At 27.6% G+C, this 25,321-nt stretch overlaps 4 protein-coding genes and 1 long non-coding RNA gene across 8 annotated transcripts; 1 reads left to right on the forward strand and 4 right to left on the reverse strand.

Annotated features, from left to right (window-relative positions):
• Positions 1-987: 987 nt before the first annotated feature.
• Positions 988-5,738, reverse strand: LOC113855140 (glucan endo-1,3-beta-glucosidase 14-like). Of its 2 annotated transcripts, XR_003502831.1 has the most exons (4): positions 5,527-5,738; positions 3,992-5,019; positions 3,699-3,840; positions 988-1,367 (listed from the first exon to the last, which is right to left on the reverse strand). XR_003502831.1 is itself a non-coding variant. In XM_027486641.1 (3 exons), exons 1-3 carry the CDS (start codon positions 5,600-5,602, stop codon positions 3,772-3,774), a joined length of 1,173 nt encoding a protein of 390 aa, XP_027342442.1. In that variant the 5' UTR covers positions 5,603-5,639; the 3' UTR covers positions 2,969-3,771. The 2 variants fall into 2 exon arrangements, 1 of the variants encoding a protein (XP_027342442.1); XM_027486641.1 differs by lacking the exon at positions 988-1,367 and having other exon boundaries at positions 2,969-3,840; positions 5,527-5,639.
• Positions 5,739-10,083: 4,345 nt separating this feature from the next.
• On the reverse strand, positions 10,084-12,644 carry LOC113854771 (60S ribosomal protein L10a). 2 transcript variants are annotated; one of them, XM_027485983.1, is made up of 6 exons: positions 12,624-12,644; positions 12,476-12,536; positions 12,038-12,257; positions 11,420-11,585; positions 10,946-11,151; positions 10,084-10,528 (listed from the first exon to the last, which is right to left on the reverse strand). In XM_027485983.1, the coding sequence occupies exons 2-6, from the start codon at positions 12,478-12,480 to the stop codon at positions 10,475-10,477; spliced, it is 651 nt and encodes a 216-aa protein (XP_027341784.1). In that variant the 5' UTR covers positions 12,481-12,536; positions 12,624-12,644; the 3' UTR covers positions 10,084-10,474. The 2 variants fall into 2 exon arrangements, with proteins under 2 accessions (XP_027341784.1, XP_027341783.1); XM_027485982.1 differs by having other exon boundaries at positions 10,336-10,528; positions 12,476-12,633.
• A 6,603-nt stretch (positions 12,645-19,247) lies between these two features.
• On the reverse strand, positions 19,248-19,991 carry LOC113855347 (protein BIC1-like). The gene has a single exon (XM_027486961.1). It carries the CDS (start codon positions 19,981-19,983, stop codon positions 19,504-19,506), a length of 480 nt encoding a protein of 159 aa, XP_027342762.1. The 5' UTR covers positions 19,984-19,991; the 3' UTR covers positions 19,248-19,503.
• Positions 19,992-22,364: 2,373 nt separating this feature from the next.
• LOC113854461 (myb-related protein 2-like) lies at positions 22,365-25,006 on the reverse strand. 2 transcript variants are annotated; one of them, XM_027485450.1, is made up of 7 exons: positions 24,842-25,006; positions 24,544-24,759; positions 24,377-24,453; positions 23,895-23,952; positions 23,722-23,812; positions 23,538-23,607; positions 22,365-23,401 (listed from the first exon to the last, which is right to left on the reverse strand). In XM_027485450.1, exons 2-7 carry the CDS (start codon positions 24,752-24,754, stop codon positions 22,634-22,636), a joined length of 1,275 nt encoding a protein of 424 aa, XP_027341251.1. In that variant the 5' UTR covers positions 24,755-24,759; positions 24,842-25,006; the 3' UTR covers positions 22,365-22,633. The 2 variants fall into 2 exon arrangements, with proteins under 2 accessions (XP_027341251.1, XP_027341252.1); XM_027485451.1 differs by having other exon boundaries at positions 22,377-23,401; positions 23,722-23,800.
• Positions 23,225-24,157, forward strand: LOC113854462. The gene is made up of 3 exons (XR_003502765.1): positions 23,225-23,356; positions 23,777-23,820; positions 23,932-24,157. It is a non-coding gene; the product is annotated as an uncharacterized LOC113854462 (long non-coding RNA).
• Positions 25,007-25,321: the final 315 nt, after the last annotated feature.

Below are 25,321 nucleotides of genomic sequence, written 5' to 3' on the forward strand. Positions count from 1 at the left end.
TTTGGTCGTAGTCTATCCATTAATTCCCATTCTCCCAACAGAATACAGGTATCATCAAAGTTCAAGTAAACATGTTTTTATGGTAAAAAGTTTACCTACTATTTTTTAATCATTTTTCTTGGTCAAGTACTACTTCTTGATCTGCAATAATGCAGTTACTACGGTGTGAGATTTGCTTTTCATTTATGAAATTTATCATCATAGCTTAAACTTAATGTCTACGATATCATAAATTCACCCATTGATCACAAGCACATTAGATTAGAGCAATCATTCAAGTAGTTGGTAAACTTTCGTTTTCTTAAGCGGGCCTTGAATTTCGTATTCATAATTTTTGTAATACTTCGTTGTTTTTTCTCACCAAAAGCCCAACATTTTTTAAGCACGGGTCCCCCCCTCTAATCAATGCTTCAAAGTAAAGAAACTCAAATTTAAAGTAACTTCCATTATATTATTTTTAGGTTTAACTAACTTTTTAGTTTGTAAAAAATTTATAAACTCTTATTCAGTCTTTTATATTTAAAATTTTTTAATGGATTCTTTTATGATATATTTTTTATCAACTAATTTTATTATAACTTTTTTTGTCTCTCTAAATATCTTAAAAAAAACTATTTGATTCCTCTAAATAACACAATGTTTTCATTTGATTCTCATAAATTTTCATTTGATTCCTTTAAAAGGAAAAATTAAATAAAAATTTACAATATTTAGAGAGACCAAATGAAAAAAATAAATTGAAGAGACTATTTTGTAACAAAAAACAATTTTAAAATACTTATTTAAGCAAAATTAATGAAAAATAAAATATAAAAATCATAAACTATTCACCAAAAAAATAATAAACTTTTCAAGGACAAAAATAATGGTTGCTTGCAAACTAATCTGAACATTATTTATCTCAGTTATTTTATTCTTAACTCCATTTGAAAACTATGAAAGAACTAATGCGAACTGGCGTGAATGATGAGCAATATTTGCATCTATAGACGAAAACAGATAGTGATATTAAATTTTGAGCTTCAAATTTGCTGACAGAGGCCACACACAAAAGAAAAAAAAAAACAAGGTAGTAACATTTTGTTCTACATGTACAACACAATTCTCTTTTTCTTTCTGTCTTAAAAGAAAATCTTCTATCTATATCAATTTTCTGTCAAAAGAATCCCTATACTCCGAATTACAATTCCAATTTTGTGGGCTCTACCTTTGATTGTTACTCAACTGTGAAATCAATAATTATATGAATGATTTTAGCTACCATATTTAAGTGATACGAACAACTAAGCCTTCAAGCTCGATCAACTGTTCGAAAAATGTAGAATTTGCCTTCAAAATAGGGGGTAAAATCTGCTGCTTTTGTCTCCCTGCAAAGATGCATCAATATTAAGTCAGTAACATGTATGCACCTTTTCCAGAAAATCATTTTTAAAAAATTGTCAAAGGTGGAAGTAAACAAGAGAGGGATTTTTTAATAATTTTTTATGTTTGGTTTAGAAAGAGGAGAGAAAAAGGAAAGATACAAATATTCTTCTTACTCAACTTTAACTTCCCTCAATAAAAATTAAGATTTGAAAGAAAGATAAATTTTTATATTAATCAAATAAAATTATCTCTATAAAATTTCATCACTCTCCTCTTCTCCTCTTCTGCCCTCCTTTCATAAGTAGATGTTTAATTTTATATTTACCCTTAACATTAGTAAATATAACTGTTACTTTAAATTTACGCTTAGGTTTTCAACATGTTCCTGGGGTGCATTTTCCCAGTTCTTTAAAAAAAAGTGTAAAAGTAAGGAGTAGAGAATGGAGATATTTGCTTTGTGAAGAACAATATCAGAAAAGCGAAATGTCTTTAATGCAGCAAAAGTTGAGGCATGGAAGAAGATAGCAATCACTATTTGAGCATTGAAATTTGTAGGTGGCTGTGCCTACCTGTCAATCTCATCCCATATGAATGGTGCGCTGATGTAAGAATCTATAAATTCAATACAATACACCTAAGCCATCTCTAACAGCTGCCTCCAGCCTACTTTTTGCGACTCTTATATTATACAATCTTCCACATGACATGATTCTCGTCCAACAAAGAAGCGCCATTAGAATTCTAAATCAATGTTTTCTCCATTCACAATTGCACTCCACTAATCGATGGGGTTTTCTAAGTTGCAAATCATACGCAACAACATCATCTAATGTAACGCATGGTTTGACCTAAGTACAGTTCACACAAAGCAATTTTTTTCAAGGGAGCACAAGTTATCACTCGTTGCCATAATATTTATTTTAAAGTAAGAAAAACGATCTTTACATTTTTTAATAAAAAATATTTTGATATAAATATATGTTCTAATTATATTAATGATTTAAAATTAAGATTGTTATCAGAAATTGACATCATTATCTTCAATAAAATATAGAGAGAAAAAATTAATTCTATTAAACTTTAAAATAAATAGAAATAGATACTGCATAATAGAATCTCTCAACTTTTTAGGTTTAACAAACTTTTACGATAGCCCCCTCTTGGTAGCTCAATTAATAAGAATTGTGGATATTTACTGAGTGGAGAGATTCAATTCCTTCTAACACACTCCATCCCAATTCCCCTTTCCTATAATTCTGTCTTCCTTCCTTAGGACATGCTAGGTAATAATAAACTTCAACTAATACTAATAACTTCATGAGTGACATTATTTTCATAATACTTTTGTACAACACTATTTATTTATTTTTATCTCTCCATTTCATTGATTATTTCATTACATATTTCCATATGCATTTTTATAAAAATTAAACACGTGACAAAGTGTGAGTGATTAAAATCAGATAGTTCTTAATCACCCAAAATCTAACATGAGTTTTGGATCACCCAAAAATCTATAATCATAAGTGCTCTAACTAATAGTAATAAAGTAGACATAAATGTATTGTGATTTAAATGTGAATATAGACACACGCTCGGAATATAAAAGCTAGTATAAGGGAAAAGAAGGGAAAAGTGGTGGAAAAGGGGGGAACCCACCTCAGATAAGGTTAAAAACCATGGACAAAATTCATGAGGCATGGTTATCTGGCAGGAGGGTTCCTGAAGGCTTTTCTTTTCGTGTCTAATATAACCGAATTTGGACTTTTGTATTGCTGAAGACAAGAAGAATTTTATTCACGAGAAGATTCACATGCATGATTGCAAGTGGCAGATAAGAAAGATGGAGACCCATCACCATTTCTTTAACAAAAATAATAAGCAACGTAGGAAGGTTTTCTCGGGGTGGTTACCCGAATCCACTTGGTGCATGCGCCAAGCACCAATTGGACAGCATTTGACAGGTTCTTCTTAAAGAGATACCATTTACATTTAGGCACTACTGTTGCAAGCTATGGTTCCAAAACTTTCCCATCATATCATTTCTCAGACTATTTTCCTTAGTACTACTAAAAAGTCAAAGACTAACAAGGAGGAATCAAAAACGCTTTTGAATTTTTTTCACACACTTTCCATCTCTTATGCCCTTGAATTTTCCATCATATGGTAAATTTGATTCATTAGAAGTTCAGGCTGAACTAGCTAGCATATGACCTATGAATGGAAATAAATTTACGGTATCCCAGCAGATACCATAGTCATAATTGGAATATATATAAAGATAAACATTTGCAAATAAAAAAATTTAGGGACAAAGTTAAATTTATCCTCACCTTCAACTACTTCCGCTTGTAAAAGAATGATCTATAGGAATTGAATTTCTTTGTTCTATTATATTCCCGACCACTATCTTGAAAGCTCCCAGGCCAACACCAAGCATGTAAGTAGATAGATGAGAAAATTGATAGCCAAAGCCTGCTCATTAACAGCAATGACAATATCAGAGACATCCATAATTACTCAATCTGATTAGAATCGATTGACGCTCAGACAAATTGTAAAATCAAAAGGTAATGGAGCTTTTGACAGATAAGTAACTATGTGGAGTTCTTATGTGTCTACTTACATTGGATTTGGATTCTATAACCATTTCTGGTAGATAACCCTGTAGCCCAATGTTGTAAACTGGGGTACCATCAGGATAATAAAGGCCATAGTTTCTCTCTGATATAGGACCAGGTTTCAAATCCTCATTGAAAAGTGCAAAGACAAAAATATCAATTGGAACGGATGGATTTGCAGGAGTGCCTTGCTTCTGTTCTATCCTCTTCAACAAATTACTATTATATATTTCTGCATTTTCTGGTGTGGCTCCAACCTCATCAGGGTCACCCTTAGAAGGCCAACCAGTTTCTGAAATCCTGACTTCAATATCAGTATGCCCCAGTGCTTTCATGGCAGCATAGACAGCATCAATTTGAGCATACAACATGTTATCATAATGTAAATTGGTGTTTGGATCAGTGGACCCTAAATTTGGCTGAAACAGCACATAGTTTAAGGAAATTTGATTTGGGTTGTCCTTGTATGCAAAGAAAGGATATGCATTAATGAGGAAGGGTGATTTGATTTGAGCATGAAAGTTAAGAAGGGGTTGGATATATTGTATCAGATCTTGACTAAAAGAGCCAGATGAGGGAGGGAAAGAGTTGGATAAAATGTTGAAAGAATGAGCAGTTGTGACAGTAACTTGTTGAGATAGTCCAAGATTAACAAGGGCATTATACACACTTTGCATTGCAGGGAGGAGGTTCATTGTGAGCTGAGTATCATTGCTGTTGAAGACTTCATTTCCTACAGTTATGCATGTGATTTTGGTCTGTGAAATGTAAGGTTGAACATGCTGTTGAACCCAGCTCTGAGCCTTGGAAGGGTCTCTCATGCTTTGGAGATACTCATTTCCAAGTCCTATGATGAATTCTACATCTGAATTGGAGAATGCAGATAGAACATTTGGATCAGCATCATAGAGTTTGATTCTGGTGACATTCAGAGATTTTATAAGAACAGCCACACGTGAGGGAGATGGAAGATTGTTGGCTATTTGCCCGTAGTTGATTCCAAAATTAATGCCTCTAGTTTGCTCAAACAAATCTGAAAACATAGCTTGAAATATCAGAATATTTGACAGACCTAAAATCCAAAAATTCTATTTTACAATGCTCAAGAGCTATAATTAACAATCAATCTCTAGAAGAAGAAAAAAAACTTTGAAGTTGAATGGAAAGAAGATTGTGCAAACAGGCAAACCCACAATTCAAAATAGATAGTTGACAAAAGAGAAAGACATAAATTGTGTGGAGATTGGAGAATATATACTGAACACAATTGACAAAATCAGAAAGCTAAATTAATGTTTAATTCCTCTGAGCACACATTGTGGTCTCTTTTCCATTCCATGAAAGCTAAAAGGAATAGTATTCTTATCACAACTCAAGTAGGGTCGAATGTTCCATTACGAAGAAAACGAGGGCAGAATAAGATTGCTCCACAACACAAAAGCTGTGTTTTATTTTGTTTCCTAAATTCTAAAATTCATTCACTTTCGGTGGAACAAATGGAATCATGCCCAAGTTGACAAGTTAGTAGAAGAAAACAAACCCGAAACCGTGAGAAGAAGCAATAATCCTCTGAATAGGAAGGAACATGTTGCCATTACTGATCTGATCTTGGACATAACCGCCAACCAAGACCACCCCGCTGAAGGTCCAAGGTTGGCCACATAACAAAGTTTATCATATCTCATACATATATATATAAACAGAGCAACTCTGTTTTTATGTGAAAACTAGGCTATGCAATTTGGTCTCCCTCTCTCTCTTTCTAAGTTGTTGACATTATTATATATCCACTTTTTAGCTTACACGTACGTAAATACTCTTGTCCCGATAGAATAAATTTAATTTTTTTTACTTCTACATTTTAAAAATTTTCAAATTATTAAATAGAATAATTATTTTATATTTTAAAATACTAAATATATTTTATTTAATATTTACTCTTAAAAATGATTAAAAAAATGTTTAGAAAATATGTAAAAAAAAAAAGAAAATAGCAAAAATATTTCGGTTATTTAGACTCTGCCAAATCACCGACATAGTGAGATTTTATTTTATTTTTCCGATGTCAGAGACTTTTATAGTTTTATTGATATTTACAAAGAAGGACCCGTCCGTTTATGGAAAGTTTCGCGAGAGCTTGCAACTCATAAGAAAAATATGTTTTATAACTTTCCTCCGTTACTGTCCCCATTTTGTTTTAATGGCTTACATTCGTTTTTAAATAGTAATAAATTTTAGGTAAATGATAATTAAAATACTTAAAACATTAAATAAATAAATATTTAATACATTTTGAATTATTTTTATAATTGATTTTTAAGAAGACCTTAACTTTTAATATTTTTAACTGCATTAGTACATAATTTACTTAATCTAAGGTAGAAGACCAAGTTAATCAAAAGAATATGATTTTACTAATCAATGTTCTCAAAGAGTAAATAAATATTTTTAGTGAAGATAATGATAAAATAAATTAAAAAATATAATTAAAGGGTATTAATAATAATTTAAATTTCTTAACAATGATTATGGTTATGGTTAGTATTTTTGAAAGAATATGAACGCGCAATCATCATAACCTCTTTTTCAATTATATTGTGTTATCCTTTTCTCAGTCATGATTATTATACATGAACGAGTTTACGTAAGATACTTGTTTTGTAAATAAAATATAATATTGTATTCATAACATATACTGGGATGCTTAAATAACATTTTTATTCAATAATAAAACAACAGTGATGATTGATTTTAAAAGTGTAAATAGAAGTACGAACAGAGTGGTAAAGCCTAAAAAATTTCTGAATGGGAACAGGCTAACAGCAATTTAATTAATTGATAAATTGGAAAAATAATAACTAGTATTATAAAACGCATACGCGGATCTCAGTATTGCCCACGTGTTAAGCACCGCCTCTCTTAAAGCACGCTGACACCTCATCATGTTGGCACGTGTTTGCGCGTTCATGTCGTTTTCCGCGTTACGCACAACTTCTGTGAAAATCGAGCTTCTTTCCAAATTTTTCATATTTTTCTTTTATAAGAATAATTTCTCATTTCTTAATTATCTTTCAGCTTTCATTTCTTCAAAAATTAGACGTAACTCATTCTTAAAAACTAACTTATAGTAAAACATCTTAACTTCCGCTGCAATTAGGTGTTGATTTTGTTTTTAAGTGGACTGAAAGGAATATGATGAGCTATTAGGATTGGAACTAGAAAATAAAAATAATACTATCATTTGATTGAACCCAGTAACGAGCCTTGTGCATAAAGCAATCGACAAAAAAGTGTATATAAACAATTAATAGAAGGCAAACTATTCGAACTTTCTTTACAGTTATGTCCAACCAAAAAGAATTTCAACTACTGCAAACTCATTCTCTATTTGATTTCACTAATCACTATCTATCAACATAAGCCATGATGATTGATTCATTTTATCGCGTAACTCTACACTTGTATGTATTTTAATGTTTCAAATGGGATCCTTCAAGATTGTCATGTCTGAAACTCTTGCAGTATTTTTCTTTTCTAGCAAACCAAACTTGAAACTTCGATTGAAAGGTCAAGGACAACTACGTTGTGATTGGTTAATAACACAATACCACCTTCGTCTCCCTAGAGTGAAGCAAATAATTATTTTAATTCTAGAAAGACTAGAATAGTTATTTTCAAATTAAGGGTATATTTTATTACTCTTTTTAAAAAGAAAAACAAACATTTTCTTAATTTTTAAAAGATTAAAATGATCCGTAAATTTCAATCAATAAACTGAATTAGATTCAACATTAATTAATATTAACTAAATTACATATTGTTTTAGAATAAAATTTTTAAAAAATCGTAAATTAAAAAAAATATAAAGAGAAGAAAGAGTGAAATAAACAAGTAAATAAGAAATATTATTATTTGAAAGTAGTTGTTGACTTAATGTCTCCATACATGAATAATTTTATTTGTTACGTATTTATTAAGAGTCTATGCACTTTATCTTTTCTGTTATCTCTTTTTTTTTTTTTTTTGCTAACCTGAGACTCTAATAATTGTTTTGTGGTTAAATTGAATCTTAATTTTGATTTAAATAAACTATTTAGGCTATTTTCAAACGTATATATTTTTCACGTTACATGTAAAAATATTATGCTTCAAATTTTTCTCATCTCTCAAAAAACACAAATTCACATAACTCTCATCTAAAGAATTGGACCTAAACTAGCTTGGGAGTTTTGAAAAGCATAATCTACCAAAGTTAAATCTAAATTCATAAGAAAAATGAATTAAACCCTAGGAATAAATTAAGATTACTTGAACAAATGCACGTACAATCACCACAGTCACTAAAATTACTTACAAATTGTCTATTAACAAAATATTTATATTGGTAATATAATTTAAATTTGCATTCTTAAGTAATAAGAATTATTTTTACAATATTTAACTTAAAATATTTATTTTTATACAATTTTAACTTAACTATGTCTCGACAATGTATTAAACAAAATTAATATCAATATACAGCATCATATTATACTAACTATTGTTTATTAAATAAAGAAATATTATTAATAACACATAATTAATTAAAATATATACGTTAAAAAGATAACAAAACTTATTAACGTGATAAACATATTCAAAATATTTAAAATGTTTTCTTAATTTTATTTACGTAATACATGTCCATTAAATTTTTATATAATATCATGTTTTTATATACGTGTATATGCAACTTTTATTTAATGTTGATTTAATTTTAACTAAATTCACATTTAGTAATATTTAAATTTAAAAAATATAGATTTTAAAAAATTATCTAAAAATAATTAAAAAAATAAAGTGAAATGTCGAATCCTTAAATTCCTCAGAATTTTGACGTTCCCAATCTAAAACCTTATTTTCAATCTTATCAATAACGAGCGAGTGCCTGTACATTGTGATTTAGATTGCTTTTAACGTCAGGTTGACGTGGGCGCTTACTTAACGCGCAAAAATTCACTGGAGAGCACCTTTTGGCAGAAGACAATAATAAAATTAAATAATTTTTTTATTATGAGGGCATTTTAGGCCTTTAAATATAAAATAATCATAATTATCAATATTATATTAATTATATATAATAGATAATATAAATTAATGAGTTATTTTAAAAATATATAATTATTTTTAAATTTTAAAAATATTAGAATAATCATAATTATTGATTTAACAAAATTCTAAAATATTCTTTTAAATTTATAAATACAGAAATAGGTATCGTAAAAAAATTAACGGTATTTTAACTTACCTAATGACAATAATTTATACATAATAAATTTTTATAAAATTTAATATCACTCAGTGTATTCATATTCGTATAATTACATTTTATAATTTTTAATAAAAATATATAATATTCAACTTTTTATTATATATAATGACGTGTTTAATAAAAAACAAAATAAAGATCGGTATGATGGATTGAAAGATATAGAAAGAGACTTTAATGAAATTCTATTTACCCTAAACACATTAATTTTTATTTAGATGGGGATGGCGGCAGACATGCAATGTGCCGCCACCACGGACTGAGCATAAATGTATATAATTTCTACTTCTGTCTGCTCTATTTTAATCATAACATATATTCATAATTTAAAATCAGTTTAGATAAAATACTAGAAAAAATAGAATAAATTACTCTTCTTTGTTACATAAAATTTATGTGTTCTAATTTTTTCATAAATGTCATCAATTAACCTTTTTTTTATAAATTAAGATACATTAAATAATTCAATTTATATAACCCAAGTTTAATATATTTTACTTCTTTTAATCTCGTCTTAAATTCATTTTTAACGGTGAAGCCATTTTTATCCGTTATTTAACTATAGTCATTTGTTATGCCAAACCTATATATATCCAAACTGTTTATAATTGTTTCCTCATACCACAAGACAGGCTTACTTGAATTTATAAATTATTTAAATTGTTAAAGAATTTACATTATACAAATGGAAAAAAAATTAAGTTTATCTGCTAAGTTGACATATTTAAACTTAACCTATTTTAAACTAAATATTAAATGTAGCTATATTGCAACAACAAAATTTTTTAAGAACTTTAGACATAACAAATAATGAATGTGTTGGAAAAAATAAATAGTTACATAGGGAAAAAAGTTTTAATAAAATAAAAAACCATGTATAAATTAATTATACATAACATTTACTTCATCACTTAGCCCATGAAGACCATAATCGAAGACCTTTTCCTTTCCCGTACAGACATCAACATCATCATAGGATATGTGCATGCGCATCAAAGGAAAACATATAGCAAGGTAAATATAAGTAAAAACACGAGTAGCTTAAAATTAGCACCTTAAAATTATCCAATGTTGCAAAGCACTTAAAACATAAGAAGTCGATTACAAGAAATACTAAAAAAAACTCATCCAACAAAACTGTAGAATGATAAAGAATTCTGTCCATCTATTACGATAACTATCAAAAGACACGGTACGATTTCCCCATGGTACTCTTCAGATACAAGCACCTAACCTGAAATAAATAAATAGTTAACATTTAGATGATTGGCATGCACAACCAGATCAATCCCTAGCACAGAAGAAACAAAAAACAATTCTACACATCCGCAGTAAAGGATCAAACCCATAAAATTGCAGAAAAAAATATAAAAGTCGGCTACTGTCACGTTTTCCCAATGTTGAGGCAAAAATTCAACAAAGTTGCAAATTAAAGCAGCAATTGCAAAATCACTCTTCCTGACTAAAAGTGCCATTTCATACATCGACATCATAGCCATTCAAAATGGAAACTGAGGGCAGGTTGCACTAGGTGCACCTAATATTTTCAGACTGTTCCTACACCAAGTTCTAAATTACAATGAGAAAAGCACAGTACAATAGAAGGCAACAAAGCAACAGTTTTACTCAATGTTAAGAGTAGACTACTCACATTTTGCCAGTTCTTTTTCAAGAGAGAGACAAGGAAGTTAACACTCAGTTGTACATTTTGGAAGATTTGCTTTTCCTCCATACTAACATTCCCCACAGCAACTCCCATGCAGAGCACCTTCTTAAGCTGGAATTTGACCATAGCCTTAGTTTCATTAACCTTTGACTCAAGAGATTCTTGGTGAGTCACAAGTGTAGGGAACTTCCCTGCAAATTCTCGCATAATACCTAAATCAGTAGGGTTCACTAAAGGGAATGGAAGAAATCGATAGAGAAAGATACCAAGGATAAGGGAAGTTGTTTAAATGATTTTTATGTAGTACTTAAAATCAATAAGTAAACAGCTCAATTAGATCAGAGTTTAACAAAAAGAAAGCAGTGCCTGATAACAAGTGATGAAAACAAAAGCAAATCAGTAAAGTACTCTATGGAATGTACAAGAATGAAATCCTAAACCAAAAAGAATACAACGTGCCTGCTTTATTGAGACCAGGACCCAAGAGACGAGGAATCTGCTTGATGACTGCTTCAGAAGCCAAAAAGGCATGATATTTTTTTGCAAGTTTCTTCACTAGTTTCTTATTTTTGTTTAGCTTCTTCAAAGCCTCTACATCCATGTAGTCCAATCCTATCTTCTCAGCCTGCAGATTAGAGTAATAGACATTTATACAACAAATTAAGTAACAACAAACAACTACTGACACAGATTAACTGTCGGTGCATTGTACGGGTACAATGACTAATTACCGAATACAACACTAAAACTCACGATGTAAAACAACAGCTAATGAACGGCATTACACTCTTGAAATGAGGTTACAAAGTAACAGATGCAGTGTGTCATATTATGGTTATTTAAAAAGAAGGCAGTCATTGCTAACAATCACTAACTTCAAAAACAAAATCAAAGAGCACACAACTAAATGGGAAGGAAACAAATACAGTCTGCAAGGCAAGAGACATTATGTTATACAATTACAGTTTTCACCTATTGCATAATACTTAGTGTTAGAAACTTGGGTTTCCCTACAGCACAAAACATTGCACCTAATTAAAGATCCCTAAAAAGAGTTTGATGATTGTAGCTAGTTACCTCTTCAACATGTTGGGCATCACCAAGCATGCAAATTTTCATCTTGGGGCGAGGAATGTGAGGCAACTTGACAGAGCCACTAAAACGCTTGTCCTTCTGAGGATCGTAGTTTTTCAGCCCAATTTGAAGCTCAATAGTCTCCACAAATTTGCGGCTTTTCTCCTTGGAATCAGCCATGATTCCTGAGATAGCCTCCCTAAGAGCATCACTCTGAAGCTTACTACACAGTAAACATTCAAAACAGATCAGAGACCACAAGGACTAGATTTTTCAAGTGCACTACTTTCATTAGGCGATTTTCTCTAATATCTCAAATGCCGCATAAAGTACAAATCAATTTTCAATTGAAAATGATTAATGGCATTGATTTCATAATAAAACGCCGAAACAAGATAAGAAATGGGTACAGAGCCGATTCGAAGAAGAGAGTACAAGTACCTCATCTTTGAAACTTGGCCTTCTCAAATCAACAGCTAGGCTGATACAGATCTTAGGGCAGCTGCGAATAAAATTGAAGAGAAAAAGAAAGGAAAATTAGCATCAGAGAAAAACAGAAGAAGTATATAGCAAAACGCAGAGAAAGTACCGCAAGCGATATCCTAGCTAGGGTTTCTTGCGGCGGGTAGCAGAATTATATATGCTGGCAAAGGAATGGGCTGGGCCTGGTTTCCCACGAATTGAAATGGGCTTTGCATTCTATCAATTATTTAATTAATAAAATATTTTTATTTTTGGAAAAAGTAATGTATATTTTTGTTTTAAAAAAAAATTGAAGTCCGACTAGACTCGAATCAGGCTTGCGTTCCATTAATTATTTTTATCAAACTGAATTCATATTTTTAGAACTAAAGAAAATGAATTTATATTTAGACCAAAAACAATTGAATTCATATCAGAATCCAAATGCTGGGAGAAATGAAATACCACTGAAAGAAAGGGAAAAGAATAAAATTAAATTAAATATTGAATAATGCTAAAAATATTTTATAATAAAATAAAATAAATTGCTTTGTTAGTCTTTTAGAAAAAAAAAATGTTATGAGTTATAATTTTATGATACTGTTAAATATGCAAACAAAATACAATGAAACAATTCATTTTGTTATATTCTACTTGATTTCACTTTTCTTCTTCTTTTTCCAATTACATTCTCTTTTTATAATACATATTTTTTTGGGTCAAGTTTTATAATACATAAACATTAGTAAATATATCTGTGCGTTACACGGGCTTATTTTATTTTTATTAAATTAATTTATTTTAAAATATAAATTATATAATTTAAATATAAAAATATATCAATATGGTAAAAAAATTTATTATATTAAATATAATTACAGTAAGAAAGATTATAAAATATTTTTTTTATACAATATTTTTTGTATTTATATATTTGTTTATCTTCTTTAATAATAAATATTTTTATTTCTTTTATTGACATTATTTTAGACAATCCAACATATAAATACAACATATAATTGACTATGATTAAATATAAGTTTTGGCAAATATAATTCAACATAATTTAATGATTGTCTTTAATAAGGAGTCTTGCTTCATTGCACATTTCTAATGTTGGATTAATGTTCCGAAGTAGTATAATTGTCATTCCTTCTTTGAGTTGCAAGTAATGGAGAGTAAATTCATTAAAATTTAAAATATTTAATAATTTTATAGGATACATAAGCTCTTATTTAATAATTTGATTTGATTTATCACCAACAATTTTAAAAAATTATTAATAAATAAGTAAACATAATTTTAATTTATAATTTGTATGATAAAATATTAATTATAAGAGTAGTTATGATAAACTCTATACGTGTACAATTGAATTATATTAATAAATAAATAAGCAAATATTATCACAATTTATAATATTAATACTAATACATACATCAATAAATTTTTATAATTATTCTCTAATTAAAATAAAGAATTAAATTAATTTTAAAATATGAAATAATTTTAAATAATTATTTGTTAATGTAGTAATAATAGAATTAATAAAATTAAGATAATATTTATTAAGACAATAATAGATTTAATAATATGTTGCATCTTACAAAAAATTGATAAATAACTAAATAAAATTTTAATTTAAATATATATTATACAGTTATTAAAATATTAATTAAGTCTGTAATTATTTTAAAAATATAAATTTAATATATATATATATATATATTAAAATATTATTCTGTCATTAAAAAAATAAATTGTATATATACTATTTAATAAAATAATTTAAATTAATATCAATTAAAATGTTACTTAAGAAATTAATAGATTTTTTTTTACTATTTAACTATTTTCGTTCATTAGGCATAATTTTACTTCACAATGAATTTTTTTAAATTTTTTACATTTAAAAATTTAATATTTTTTTATCAAGCATCATGTCATTCATAACAATATTAATATAACCATTTTTAACATAATATAACCATCATTTTTAACAAATTTTCCTTAATTATAATTTATCAATTATTATCATCATAATTATTAAATATAAAATATAAATAAAATATTGTCTATATTAATAAGTTATACATAATTATGATATATCAATTTCTATTAAATTAATTGTAAAAAAATAAAAATAATAGAAGAAGAGAAAAAAAATAGTAATTCAAATTTTTTCAATAAAAATTTAGGCAGAAACTAAAAGAGAAGAATGATTTTATTTAATATAAATATTAATCTTTATATAAATTAAAATTATAAAAGTTTATATAATATAAAGTTTATGAGTCACAAATAAAATCTAGACAAATTTTATGTTAAAAATAAAGTCAATACATAATAATAATAATAATAATAATAATAATAATAAAAAAGTAAGAGAAATGTATATAATAAGATAACAAAATTATTTTATAAAAAATTTAAATATTTGATGACATTTTACTTTTCAAATTATACATAATATTAAAATTTTTTATACAATATTGCAATAAAAATGATTCAATCTTCTAAATATTTTATTGTTGCCTTTTAGTCTTCATTTTTTACTTCATCTTCTTCAAGTTATAACCTAAAAGAAAATATCAAATATAGATTAATGTATTATTTAAGAAATTTGAACAATACATTACAAATTTATAATTTATACATTAATTTTCTCTTTCTTTTTGGTTTGTTGTTTCCACGGTTGGAGATATAAGTTTGGTACAATCATTTGTTGTTGAATTCAAATCATTAAGAAAAGTCCATTTATCTTCATTGCAACTTGTTGTTCTCCTACACAAGCATGAAAAATAATGATAAATTTGATACAAATTAATCAGTTAATAATAAAATTCAATACATGATATCATTTAAAAAAATACATCTTTATGCTTACTTAAAAAATTAAATTGAAATATATAACACAATTTAGTGAAATAAAAAAAAAATATCAAACTTAAAAATACACATACTTATGTGGGTAGGTAATTCTTAACAGCTGACATAATTGTAAAATACAAAGAAAAAATGATGACAGTAGAAAGAAACGTGAACAAGTTTTTAAAATTTGTGTAAACATGACTTATATAAATAGAGATGAAGTCCTACTCAGTGATATATAAAAATTTAAAAAATAAAAAATTAATATAATAAAAGTTATCTTTTCATTTATATAATAGTTTACTTATCTTTTCATTGAAAATTTAATTTAATAATATATAATATAAAACAATAATTAACATTCAAACTTTAAATAGAAGTTAAAAACAAAGATACATTTTTATTTATAATTAAAAAATAAATCGAGAACTTCACAAAATTTTTTCAAAAATATTTTTTACAATTTAATCAATATTCTTTTTTCTATTTTCAATATTTAACATAAAAAATATTAAAATTTGTTTAAATGATTTATAATAAATTATAATATTTTTTATTAAATAATATTTATAGTAGTTTTGTTATTATTATTTTTAACATTATATAATTATCAATTCTAATGAATTTTTCTTAAATACATTTCAAAAATAATAAGCATAAATTAATTATGATTATAATTCATAAATTATGAAAATAATTTTAAATTATTTTATTTGATCTTAATAATATATAATATAAACTAATAATTAGATAAGTATAATTTATTTAATTTTAAAGTAAGTTTTAGTTTTTGAAATATATATTAAACTATATATTATATTAAAATAATTAATAAAATAATTTAAATTTGTAAACTTGTCTTTTCATTAGATATTTAATTTAACAATATATATTAAAAGCTAATAATTTGATAAATGTAATATTTTTAAACTAAATTGCACTTTAGTATTGTTAGTAAATATTAAAATATTGATTATATTAAAATATTTAATAAAATAATTTAAATATGTAAAATTGTATTTTTTTTAAATTTAATTTAACAATATATAATATAAACAAATAATTTTCTAAATGTGTACTTTTTATTTAAATTACATTTTAATATTTAAAGTATATATTGAAATGTAGATTATTTTAATGAATTAATAAAATAATTTAAATATGAAAATTTATCTTTATTATAAATTTAATTTAACAACATATATTATAAACTAATAATTTTGTAAGTTTAATTTTTTAATTTAAAATATATTTTAGTTTTTGAAGTACATAATAAAATATAGATTATATTAAAATAAAATAATAATTTTAATTCGTAAATTATAAAAAAATATTATAATTAATTTTAATAACGGTAATTTAAGCTAATTTATAGCATAAATATTTATGTTGCCGTTTGTAACATAATATAACTATCAATATTAATAAATATTCTTTAAATATAATTAAAACATAATAAGTGTAATAAAATATAATTTTAATTCATAAATTATACGTTTTGAATTTTTTTGCACAAAGTAATAAGTAAGTGGATTCAATGTGAATGACTTTATACATTTTGAATTTTAAGATATAGAGTAATAAGTAGATGAAGTTACATTTTAAAATTTAATACACTTAACAATAAATACGTGTAGTCAATTTTACACACACACACACATATATATATATATATATATATATATATATATATATATATATATATATATATAATGAATTCATATGCTTTGTTTGGGCCCTAATGACATTTTTTTAATTTTATTTTTGGGCCCTATGACTCTCTATGCCCATCTCCAAACAGTTCGACAATGTTTGATGGGCTGTGTATTTTTTGAGTTAGTTTTCTGCCAAGATACATGAGGGTGAGATCTACATGTTATGGATTAAATAAATTAAAAATTTATTCAATAAATTATACTACAAATTTATTAATTTAAATTAAAAAAATTTAGAAGTTATAAACTATTTATATAATTAACCGTAAGGCCTTTCAAATGCCTACTTTAACAGTATTTTAGTGGTCCGAATTTTACATGAATTTTTACTCAAGTGGATTTTTTTTTTTGTGTAAGAAATTATTTGTGAAGGGGATTTTTGGAGAAGGTAAAATTTGTATTTTAAATAAATATATTTAAAATTAATATTAAAAAAATATATAAATTAATAAATTAATAAAATAATAAAAATATAATCTATTAATAATGTATTTGTTATTATAAATAATATATAATTTTTTTAATTTAAAATTAAAAAATATGTTCTCCCCTTTTTTTCTCTTCCAAAATTATTCTCCTAAACATACCTTAAGATTTTTGGATTTATTGTTTGGCCTTTTACCCTCTTGTCTGTCTAATATTTATTATTTATGATGCATATGAAAAAAAAAACATTTTTCCAATAATTTGTATATTACCATGTTATTTAAACGTTTTTGCAATCATCAATTTATTTCTCACATAAAATCACTTTTTATGTTATTTAACTAAAACAATTAACTTACAAGTATTGACTAAACATGTTTGCGCCAAGAGGTACACAATAGTAAGAATTCATTTATCAAATAAAAATAAAAATTTCCTAATATATTTTTTCATGAATAATTATGTTTTATTTATATTTATTTTTTCCAAAGAAATAAAAAAAATGACCTTATGCAACTACTTTAAAATTGATGTATGTAAGTATAATTAAATCAACACTTTACATTTCTTGAACATGATTAAAATTTAGAATTTGATTTCAATTTTCAAATATAAAAATTTTCTAATTTATTTATTTTCAATAAAATTAGTAACAACTTTATATTTTATTTAACTATATTTCATTCCGAGATCCTATTTATTTTGTGATATTTAAAAAAGGTGTATTTCATTATTTAAACAAGTCATAAAAAATGAGGAAAAAAAATAGTAGAAAAAAAAGGTTTGAGTTTGGGTCAAAGTTGAAAGAGTGTAAAATTGATCAACTTAACTCCTAACAAAATCTACACATACATGTATTCACAAAAGACATGCAACAAGAGGGGAGTTTAAATTTTATTTTAGAAGGAATAAGTCACAGAATAATTTTAATTAAGAGTATAAATTAAATTTTTATCTTGAGTGGACAGCAGGGACCTACTTGCAGTTGAGATTAAAAAATATAAAAAATTAAACCTAGATATAACCAATTTTCAGATAAAGATAGAAACAGGACAAGTCAGATTAGGCCAGACTTTATTTTAAATAGGTCAGGCCTATAATATAAACCAGGTCAAGCTGCAGGCAGGTGGCTTGGCCTGTTTCCATCCATATTTTCGACATGAACTAAATAAAAATATATATGTCAAAGAAACTTAGACGATTGAAATTAATAAAAAGTAATGTATACTCGACTCTTGATTAATTCGTATTGTAAGTTTGCTGGAGAAATTTATTTATCTTGATGATGTCTCAACCTTAAAGTGGAATTAATCTATTCTAATTATTAGTTGAAAGTTTTCTTAATATAAAATAAAGCATGTATTATAAAGGAGATCAGATCTAGATCGAAAGAGTAAATTGATTAGAGAGATACCTCTCGCTAATTAATCTATATATATATATATGCACATGACTTACAATCAAAACTAATTAAGTAGACTAATATATACGCGATGGTGATTCCTGGGTTATACTTAAGTAATCTCCTCATTTATTACTCTCAGCACCACAAGGGAGAAAGATATACACAAGCTTACGATACAACTTTCAGAAAAAAAATTAAACTTATGATTTAGATTATTAAAAAACTTCTATGGTGTTCATCCTTTTGTTTTCTTAAAAAATTGCATATTGGATTTGCATGTTTCTATTTTCAACAACAGCTAGAAAGCAAAGAACACGCACCCACACAAACATGTGGGAAACCATATGGTGCATGACGGAAATATAATAAAAGGAAGACAAATTACTGACATAGATCCTAGCAGTCTCGTAAAATATATGCTAATTTATCTTTTCCTTTTGTTCTTCCATGAATTACAAAATGGGAAAAAGCAGTAGCTAGGTTGAATTTAATCAGTGACGACCCATTATTCCTCCTACATAGCTAGGGCCTGAGAACATTAATTAAGAGCAACACTACTAGCTAATATTCAAATGAAATTAGCAAATAATCTATATCCTTAACCTTTGTGACCTTGCTTTACGTCCATGAGCGATAAGAGCATCACGAGCAGTCACAATCAATCTATGAGGAGCAAACAATGCATCAAACATAGTATAATCGTTCCACTCCTTCAACAATTGCTCATGACCCCACTTTTCTGGAATCTTAACATGTTCCATCGCCTCTTCCCTTAGCCTCTTGAGCCTCTTACGTCCCGTTTCCTCTACCTCAACCTTCTCATCATGCGGTACTTCTTCTTGGTCCTTTTCCTTATCATCATTGTCTTTCGTATTTGAACTCTTGCATTCTTGGGTGTTATTCAAGACCTTCTCATTTGGTTCAAGGGAAAATGAAGCATGACTTTGACATGTGCCTTTTGTTGAATTTCCTTCCATTGATAAAGTGAGGTTTATGTGCTTTGTTGTGGCTATGGAGAAGCTAAGTAGGTTCAAGAGCAAGGGAAAGGAGAATAATATAATGATGAACATATATCGGGGGTTATAATTACAGTACACATCACATACAATTGTTTTTGTATATATGGCATGCGATGCTTCTACGTTGTCTCGCTAGGTCCCAAGAAGGAAAATGATTAGTATACATAATAAAGTGTATATATTGAGTTAAAGATAAGAAAATAAGAAGAAAAATATATAATTGGTGATGTGATGTGGTGACAAAAGAAAAAAAAAGGTAAAAGAGAGATTAAAAAAAATAAAAATCAGATTTTGTGGTTTTGTTCAAATGTACGTAGCCAATAATAAATTAAGAAGAAAAAAAGAAGAAGAAGATTTTATGTTTATGTTGAATGGTTTGTTGCCTTAAGATTTTGTGAGGTGGACGTGCGTCGTGGAAAATAAGAAGGTTTTGGGGATTTAATTTCAGTTGTCTTAGTTTTATTGGAATCGATTTGATGAGAAAGATGTGGACATGGATGAGAGCAGACCAACTAACCAGATATTTTTTATTTCTATGGGTTGGCATAAAGTCATCCTCAAAATCTTAGACCACAAAGTAATTAAAAAACGATGAATTGCAATTTATTACTCTTGAAATCAAATAAACTGTTCTTTATTTTTTTTTCCTATCCTTTTAATTAAAAATTATACTTCGTCAACAAAAATTAATAACTGGAAAGCATAGTATTATTATTTAAATTTTTTTTATTAATGATCTGTTTGCAAATGGAAATTCATATTTAATACAGATAAATGAATTAAAAAAAATTGTAAACATCAATTATAATTTTATTCATAAGAAAAAATGTCTCATAATGCCGCTCAATACACTAATTTGTGTAAAATAAAACTTATTATTTGACAGCTAAATCAAACTTTGTTACGCGCAAATTAGCAGAGTTAAAAGAAAAAAAAATAATTAAAAAAATTGAATGCGTTGTGTGTTAAAAAATACAAAGATAATAAAAATTTATATTAAACATTTAGACATAATGTATGCTTTAATATATATATTTTTATTACATTAAATTAACTTTTTATATATGTTATTGTGTTTGAATAGCTAAACTTATAATTGAAGGATGAAATTGATGTCAATATTGTTAGAGGTTAAAATGGGTGTCCGTTTTGATCATTAAAAGATAAAATAAAAATTATTTTAATGATGGCCTAATTAATTTATTTTTGGAGAATAAGATATATTTTCTTTTAAAACTATTTTTTCTATTTAATTCTTTAAATTAAGAAATTATTTAAAGAATTTTGGAATGCCCAAATTAAATGTAATAGGCCAATACGTTATTGACAACTCATTAATTAAAAACGTGTCAATAATTTGTTGTGTGGACATCCTTAATTAAGTGTAATCGTGTAACATGTTTATGCAATACCCTTCACTAAAAGCAACTGCTCGTGCATGGTATGGTATAAACAATATAACGAATTGACCCAAACATTTGAAACTAATGAATTTAGCCCATCGTTTCATGATCCATTCAATTCTTTCCACATTACAATGGAGTTGTCCCATGTTTTGAATTGAAACCCAATATTAATGTGGCTTTGCTTCTCTTAATATTCTTCTTTTCCATCAATTAATGATTTCGATTTTGATTTTTAAACACGTAACATTCTACCGGTATAAACACTTATATAATATTTTTTACATATATTTTTATGGATGTGTTTAGGTGTATAGGTTAACTAAGTATATATTACACAAGTATTATTACCATATAAATTTAATCATAAAATTTATCAAAATAAATTAAAAAAATTATTTGGATAAGTAATGTTATGAAACTTATTAAAATAAATTAAAAGTAATTTTATAATACCTCTAAAATTAAAAGAACATTTTATATTTATTATATGTAGAATAATCATCACCTTTATCGTTAATGTTATATTAAATATATATAATAGACATTGAAAGTTAGAAATTCATCTTAAAAAAATATACATATTTTTTAATTTTTAAAATATTAAAATAATCATAATTGATAATTTAAGTAAAGTGTAAAATGACCTTTGAAACTTAAAGAGCAGATATCAAATACCTATTCTAAAATAAGCTTATATCATACATCCTCCATAAATTATATCTATCACTTTTCTCTTTTTTCCTGCACATATCTCTCTGATATACACCTAAGAATTTATATACGAACCATTTTCCTAATATAAATTTTGAATGGCGACGAATGAGAAGTTTATGGGACGTGCAGTTTTTACGTTAGATCATGATTGCTTCAAGTACACATCTGAATAACATGAACAGTTCAAAATTTTAAATGACTGTGTGTGACTTCAAACGTTTGGAGTGAAACTAACACCACTTAATATGTTAGTGTCATTTTAATTTTCAAATCGAGTAGAAGTTATGCTCAAGAGTAATAATGCATGTTTTAAGTTACACACTCCATTGCATGATGTTTTGAATATTGAATAAACTAGAATAATACCGTATGTTGCTGGAGCTATGTTCTTTATAATGATTGTTTACAAATGATCATTGGTCTTTGTTGTTGCAACTTATTTCATTCTGCTAAAAATGGCTTATATATATTTGGGTTGAAAGAAAGAGGAGCTGAAATTGTAGTAACAACACACTGTTCCTACTAACCTCCTCTTATGTTGAATCAAATTCTGAAGAAGCATTACTGTTTTCTATATTTTCTCAGCTCCAACTGAATCTATTCAAGTCCAGTTGTTTACAAATGGGTGCAGCTTCATTATCTCCATGTGTGTTTAGGTCCAACCTTGCTGTTGCAAAATAAGAAGGCAACCTATAATCTTGAGAAACTTTTTCATCCACTGGTTTCATTATTTCTGTTTTGGTTCTGTTCCTATGATGGAACTCACTATCAGGTTGAGTTTCTGTGATTAGTCTCTCAGGATACATGCTGCTTCTATTTTCTGTTTCTCTTTCAAGTCCAATGGTCATGGATAAGTTGTTGGAATTGCTTTCACCAGCATAGCTTCTTCTTTCTTCATTTTTGCTCATTGGGGCAAGAAATGTGTTCTTTTTCCCTTCATCACGCCACTTGAGTTCGGTGTTCCTAAGGTTGTTGGGAGGTTCTGTGGCATCCTTTTGTTCCATGAAAACATGGCTGTTGAAGTGTCTTATGCCCATGCCACCATTTTGAATATCTTGCTCCTTTTGGGATCTGTCACAGGATGTGAGGCAACTGTCCATTGAGCAATCATTTGGTGGGTTGGTTTGTGTCTGCTGAGGGCAAAATCCTTGTAGTTCCTTTAGCTCTGAGAATGCTGAGTTAAGGCACTGAGAGGAGACTTTGGACACCAATTCTGAAAGTTGAACTTTGGCAGCTTCGAGTCCTACTATTCCCAAATTCTGTCTTCCAAGAGTTTCTTGAGCTTTCTCTAGCACTGATTGCAGGTATTTTCCTTGGGCCTCTATCCTAAGCTGCAAGTGTCTCTGAACCTGAAAGGTTTCAGGAAGATTTGTTAGAATTTAAGAAAGAAAATTGAAGCCAAAAATCCAAAAGCTGTGTCTATCATTTGAATAGATCACTGGTTTCAGGAAAATGCATGCATAGCAAGTTACTACCAAAACTCACCTCAAGTTGTTCATTGAGCCTTCTCTGAACTTCAATTTGCATCTGCAGTGCCTCACTTATATGTAAATCTCTGGCACAAAGACATGGAACATTAATTAGTATAACTATAAAATATTTAAGTAACAGAAGTTTCATATCAAACAAGATACATGAATCAAGTGAAAAATCTTTTAGTTTTTCTTACTTGTTAGCCTGCGGTCCAAGACTTAATTTGTTCATGTGAGTTCCATTGTTTTCAGAAAGTCTCTCTCCAGTGGCTGCACCTGCATTTGTTGCTGGTATGGTAAGTTTAGTCATAGAAAACAGCTCTCTGGTTCAATAGTAGATCAGAAGAAATGATAGAGATTGTTCTCTTACTGATTTTGTGTGTCACATTGTTGCTTTGTCCATGCAGATTCTTGCTCAATCTATACTTCTGGCGACACAAAAGGAAAATATCAGTAATTGCAACAGACAAGGTAAGATGACAAATTTATTATGGGTTTATTAATATTATATATGACAATTTTTCTTCAAATAACAATTTACCATATCTCTATGATGGATCGGACAAGAAAAAATTGAAAACATAAGATAAATAACTAATCAGATGTATACGGGATATCCATTACAAGGTATAAGGCCCTTCCCAGAAGACGACTACGGTGAAGGAGGAATCAATCATGATTTGTACACAACTTCTATACACAACATATGAATTTGTTTAAAATTGTATTTGTATTTTGTTTACATAATATAGTGTAAGTGTAGGAAAATCATGCACCTATGAGGATGCAGGGATAAATTGAATGGAATTATATAACCAAAACCTTGCAATACAAAACACTAACGTTTTTTACCTGAAGATGGCTCTTCAGATGATATAAAGTAAGCCCTGGAATTCCCATGAGTTTCATTACAGTTTTTGGAGTAGCCTCTGCAATAGAAAGATTGTACTTTGCGTTAGTGAACTCAAATTCTATGTTCCTCAGCATTTGATGATCCACAAGTGGATGTGTATACTCACTGTCAGCTCCACCTAACTGATTGACTGCTTCTATAAACCTGGCATGAAGATCTGGTGTCCATTTTAATCTAGGCTTAGCATCAGTTGATAGCACAAGTCCAGAATCACCAGACCCATTTCCTGTTTGAAGGAAAATGTGCCTCTCAGAGGGTATTGGCATTCTGGAAGAAGAATGAATGTTTTTCCCTTGATGTTGGTGATGATGGTACATCTCACCTACAAAAGCTACGTATAAGCACCCCAACATATAAAAACTAACAACTTAATCCTCAGTGCTGAAGACCAGTTTTGTATTTACCTGATGGCTTGTATTCTCTTGATCACTTTTTCTACCTATGAAAGGTGAAACTAGATAAGGCTCTATTTTCTAGAATTAATTATTATTATCCTTCATACTAACTAATAAGAGAATTTATGAATGCTTCTTGTGCTTGTCTTATTTCTCCTATACACAATTCTCTTCAGGGGAAAGCATGCTGAAACTTATATTTATATCTGAAAGCCTGAGGGGAGCTAGTAATCCAATGGAATCTTTGATAGAACCAATAGAAAACCAAACTTAATCCTTGTGTGCGGTGACCTGAAAAATAGATATTATTCCTTCCTACTTTTGTTCACTTGGGGGACCCGTTTTCTACTTCCACTTACCATTCTCAGATAGTTCTGTCCATTTGAGTTCCTCTTCAATAAAACTTCGGAAATACATAGTTTTTTCTTTGGCCAACCTTTATCCATATACATTATGTGTTTTCTGTGCAAGAATTGCACATAAATTAAA

The sequence above is a fragment of the Abrus precatorius genome, unplaced genomic scaffold, assembly GCF_003935025.1.
Source record: "Abrus precatorius isolate BTA unplaced genomic scaffold, Abrus_2018 Scaffold11, whole genome shotgun sequence".
Lineage (NCBI taxonomy): Eukaryota > Viridiplantae > Streptophyta > Magnoliopsida > Fabales > Fabaceae > Abrus > Abrus precatorius.

Bases quoted from the DNA above. Each gene is read 5' to 3' on its own strand.
- LOC113854771 (XM_027485983.1), bottom strand. The intron at 11,152-11,419 runs GCACGTTGTATT...GAGAATTTGCAG, and splicing joins TCCTGGTCTCAATAAAGCAG to GGAAGTTCCCTACACTTGTG. The intron at 10,529-10,945 runs GTGAGTAGTCTA...TATTTATTTCAG, and splicing joins TGAAAAAGAACTGGCAAAAT to GTTAGGTGCTTGTATCTGAA.
- LOC113855347 (XM_027486961.1), bottom strand. From the start codon at position 19,983: ATGTTCATCATTATATTATTCTCCTTTCCCTTGCTCTTGAACCTACTT.
- LOC113855140 (XM_027486641.1), bottom strand. From the start codon at position 5,602: ATGTCCAAGATCAGATCAGTAATGGCAACATGTTCCTTCCTATTCAGA. The intron at 5,020-5,526 runs GTTTGTTTTCTT...CTATGTTTTCAG, and splicing joins GCTTCTTCTCACGGTTTCGG to ATTTGTTTGAGCAAACTAGA. The intron at 3,841-3,991 runs GTAAGTAGACAC...GTTAATGAGCAG, and splicing joins TTATAGAATCCAAATCCAAT to GCTTTGGCTATCAATTTTCT.
- LOC113854461 (XM_027485450.1), bottom strand. From the start codon at position 24,754: ATGTACCATCATCACCAACATCAAGGGAAAAACATTCATTCTTCTTCC. The intron at 23,813-23,894 runs GTAAGAGAACAA...TTACCATACCAG, and splicing joins CAATGTGACACACAAAATCA to CAACAAATGCAGGTGCAGCC. The intron at 23,402-23,537 runs GTGAGTTTTGGT...GAAACCTTTCAG, and splicing joins GGCTCAATGAACAACTTGAG to GTTCAGAGACACTTGCAGCT.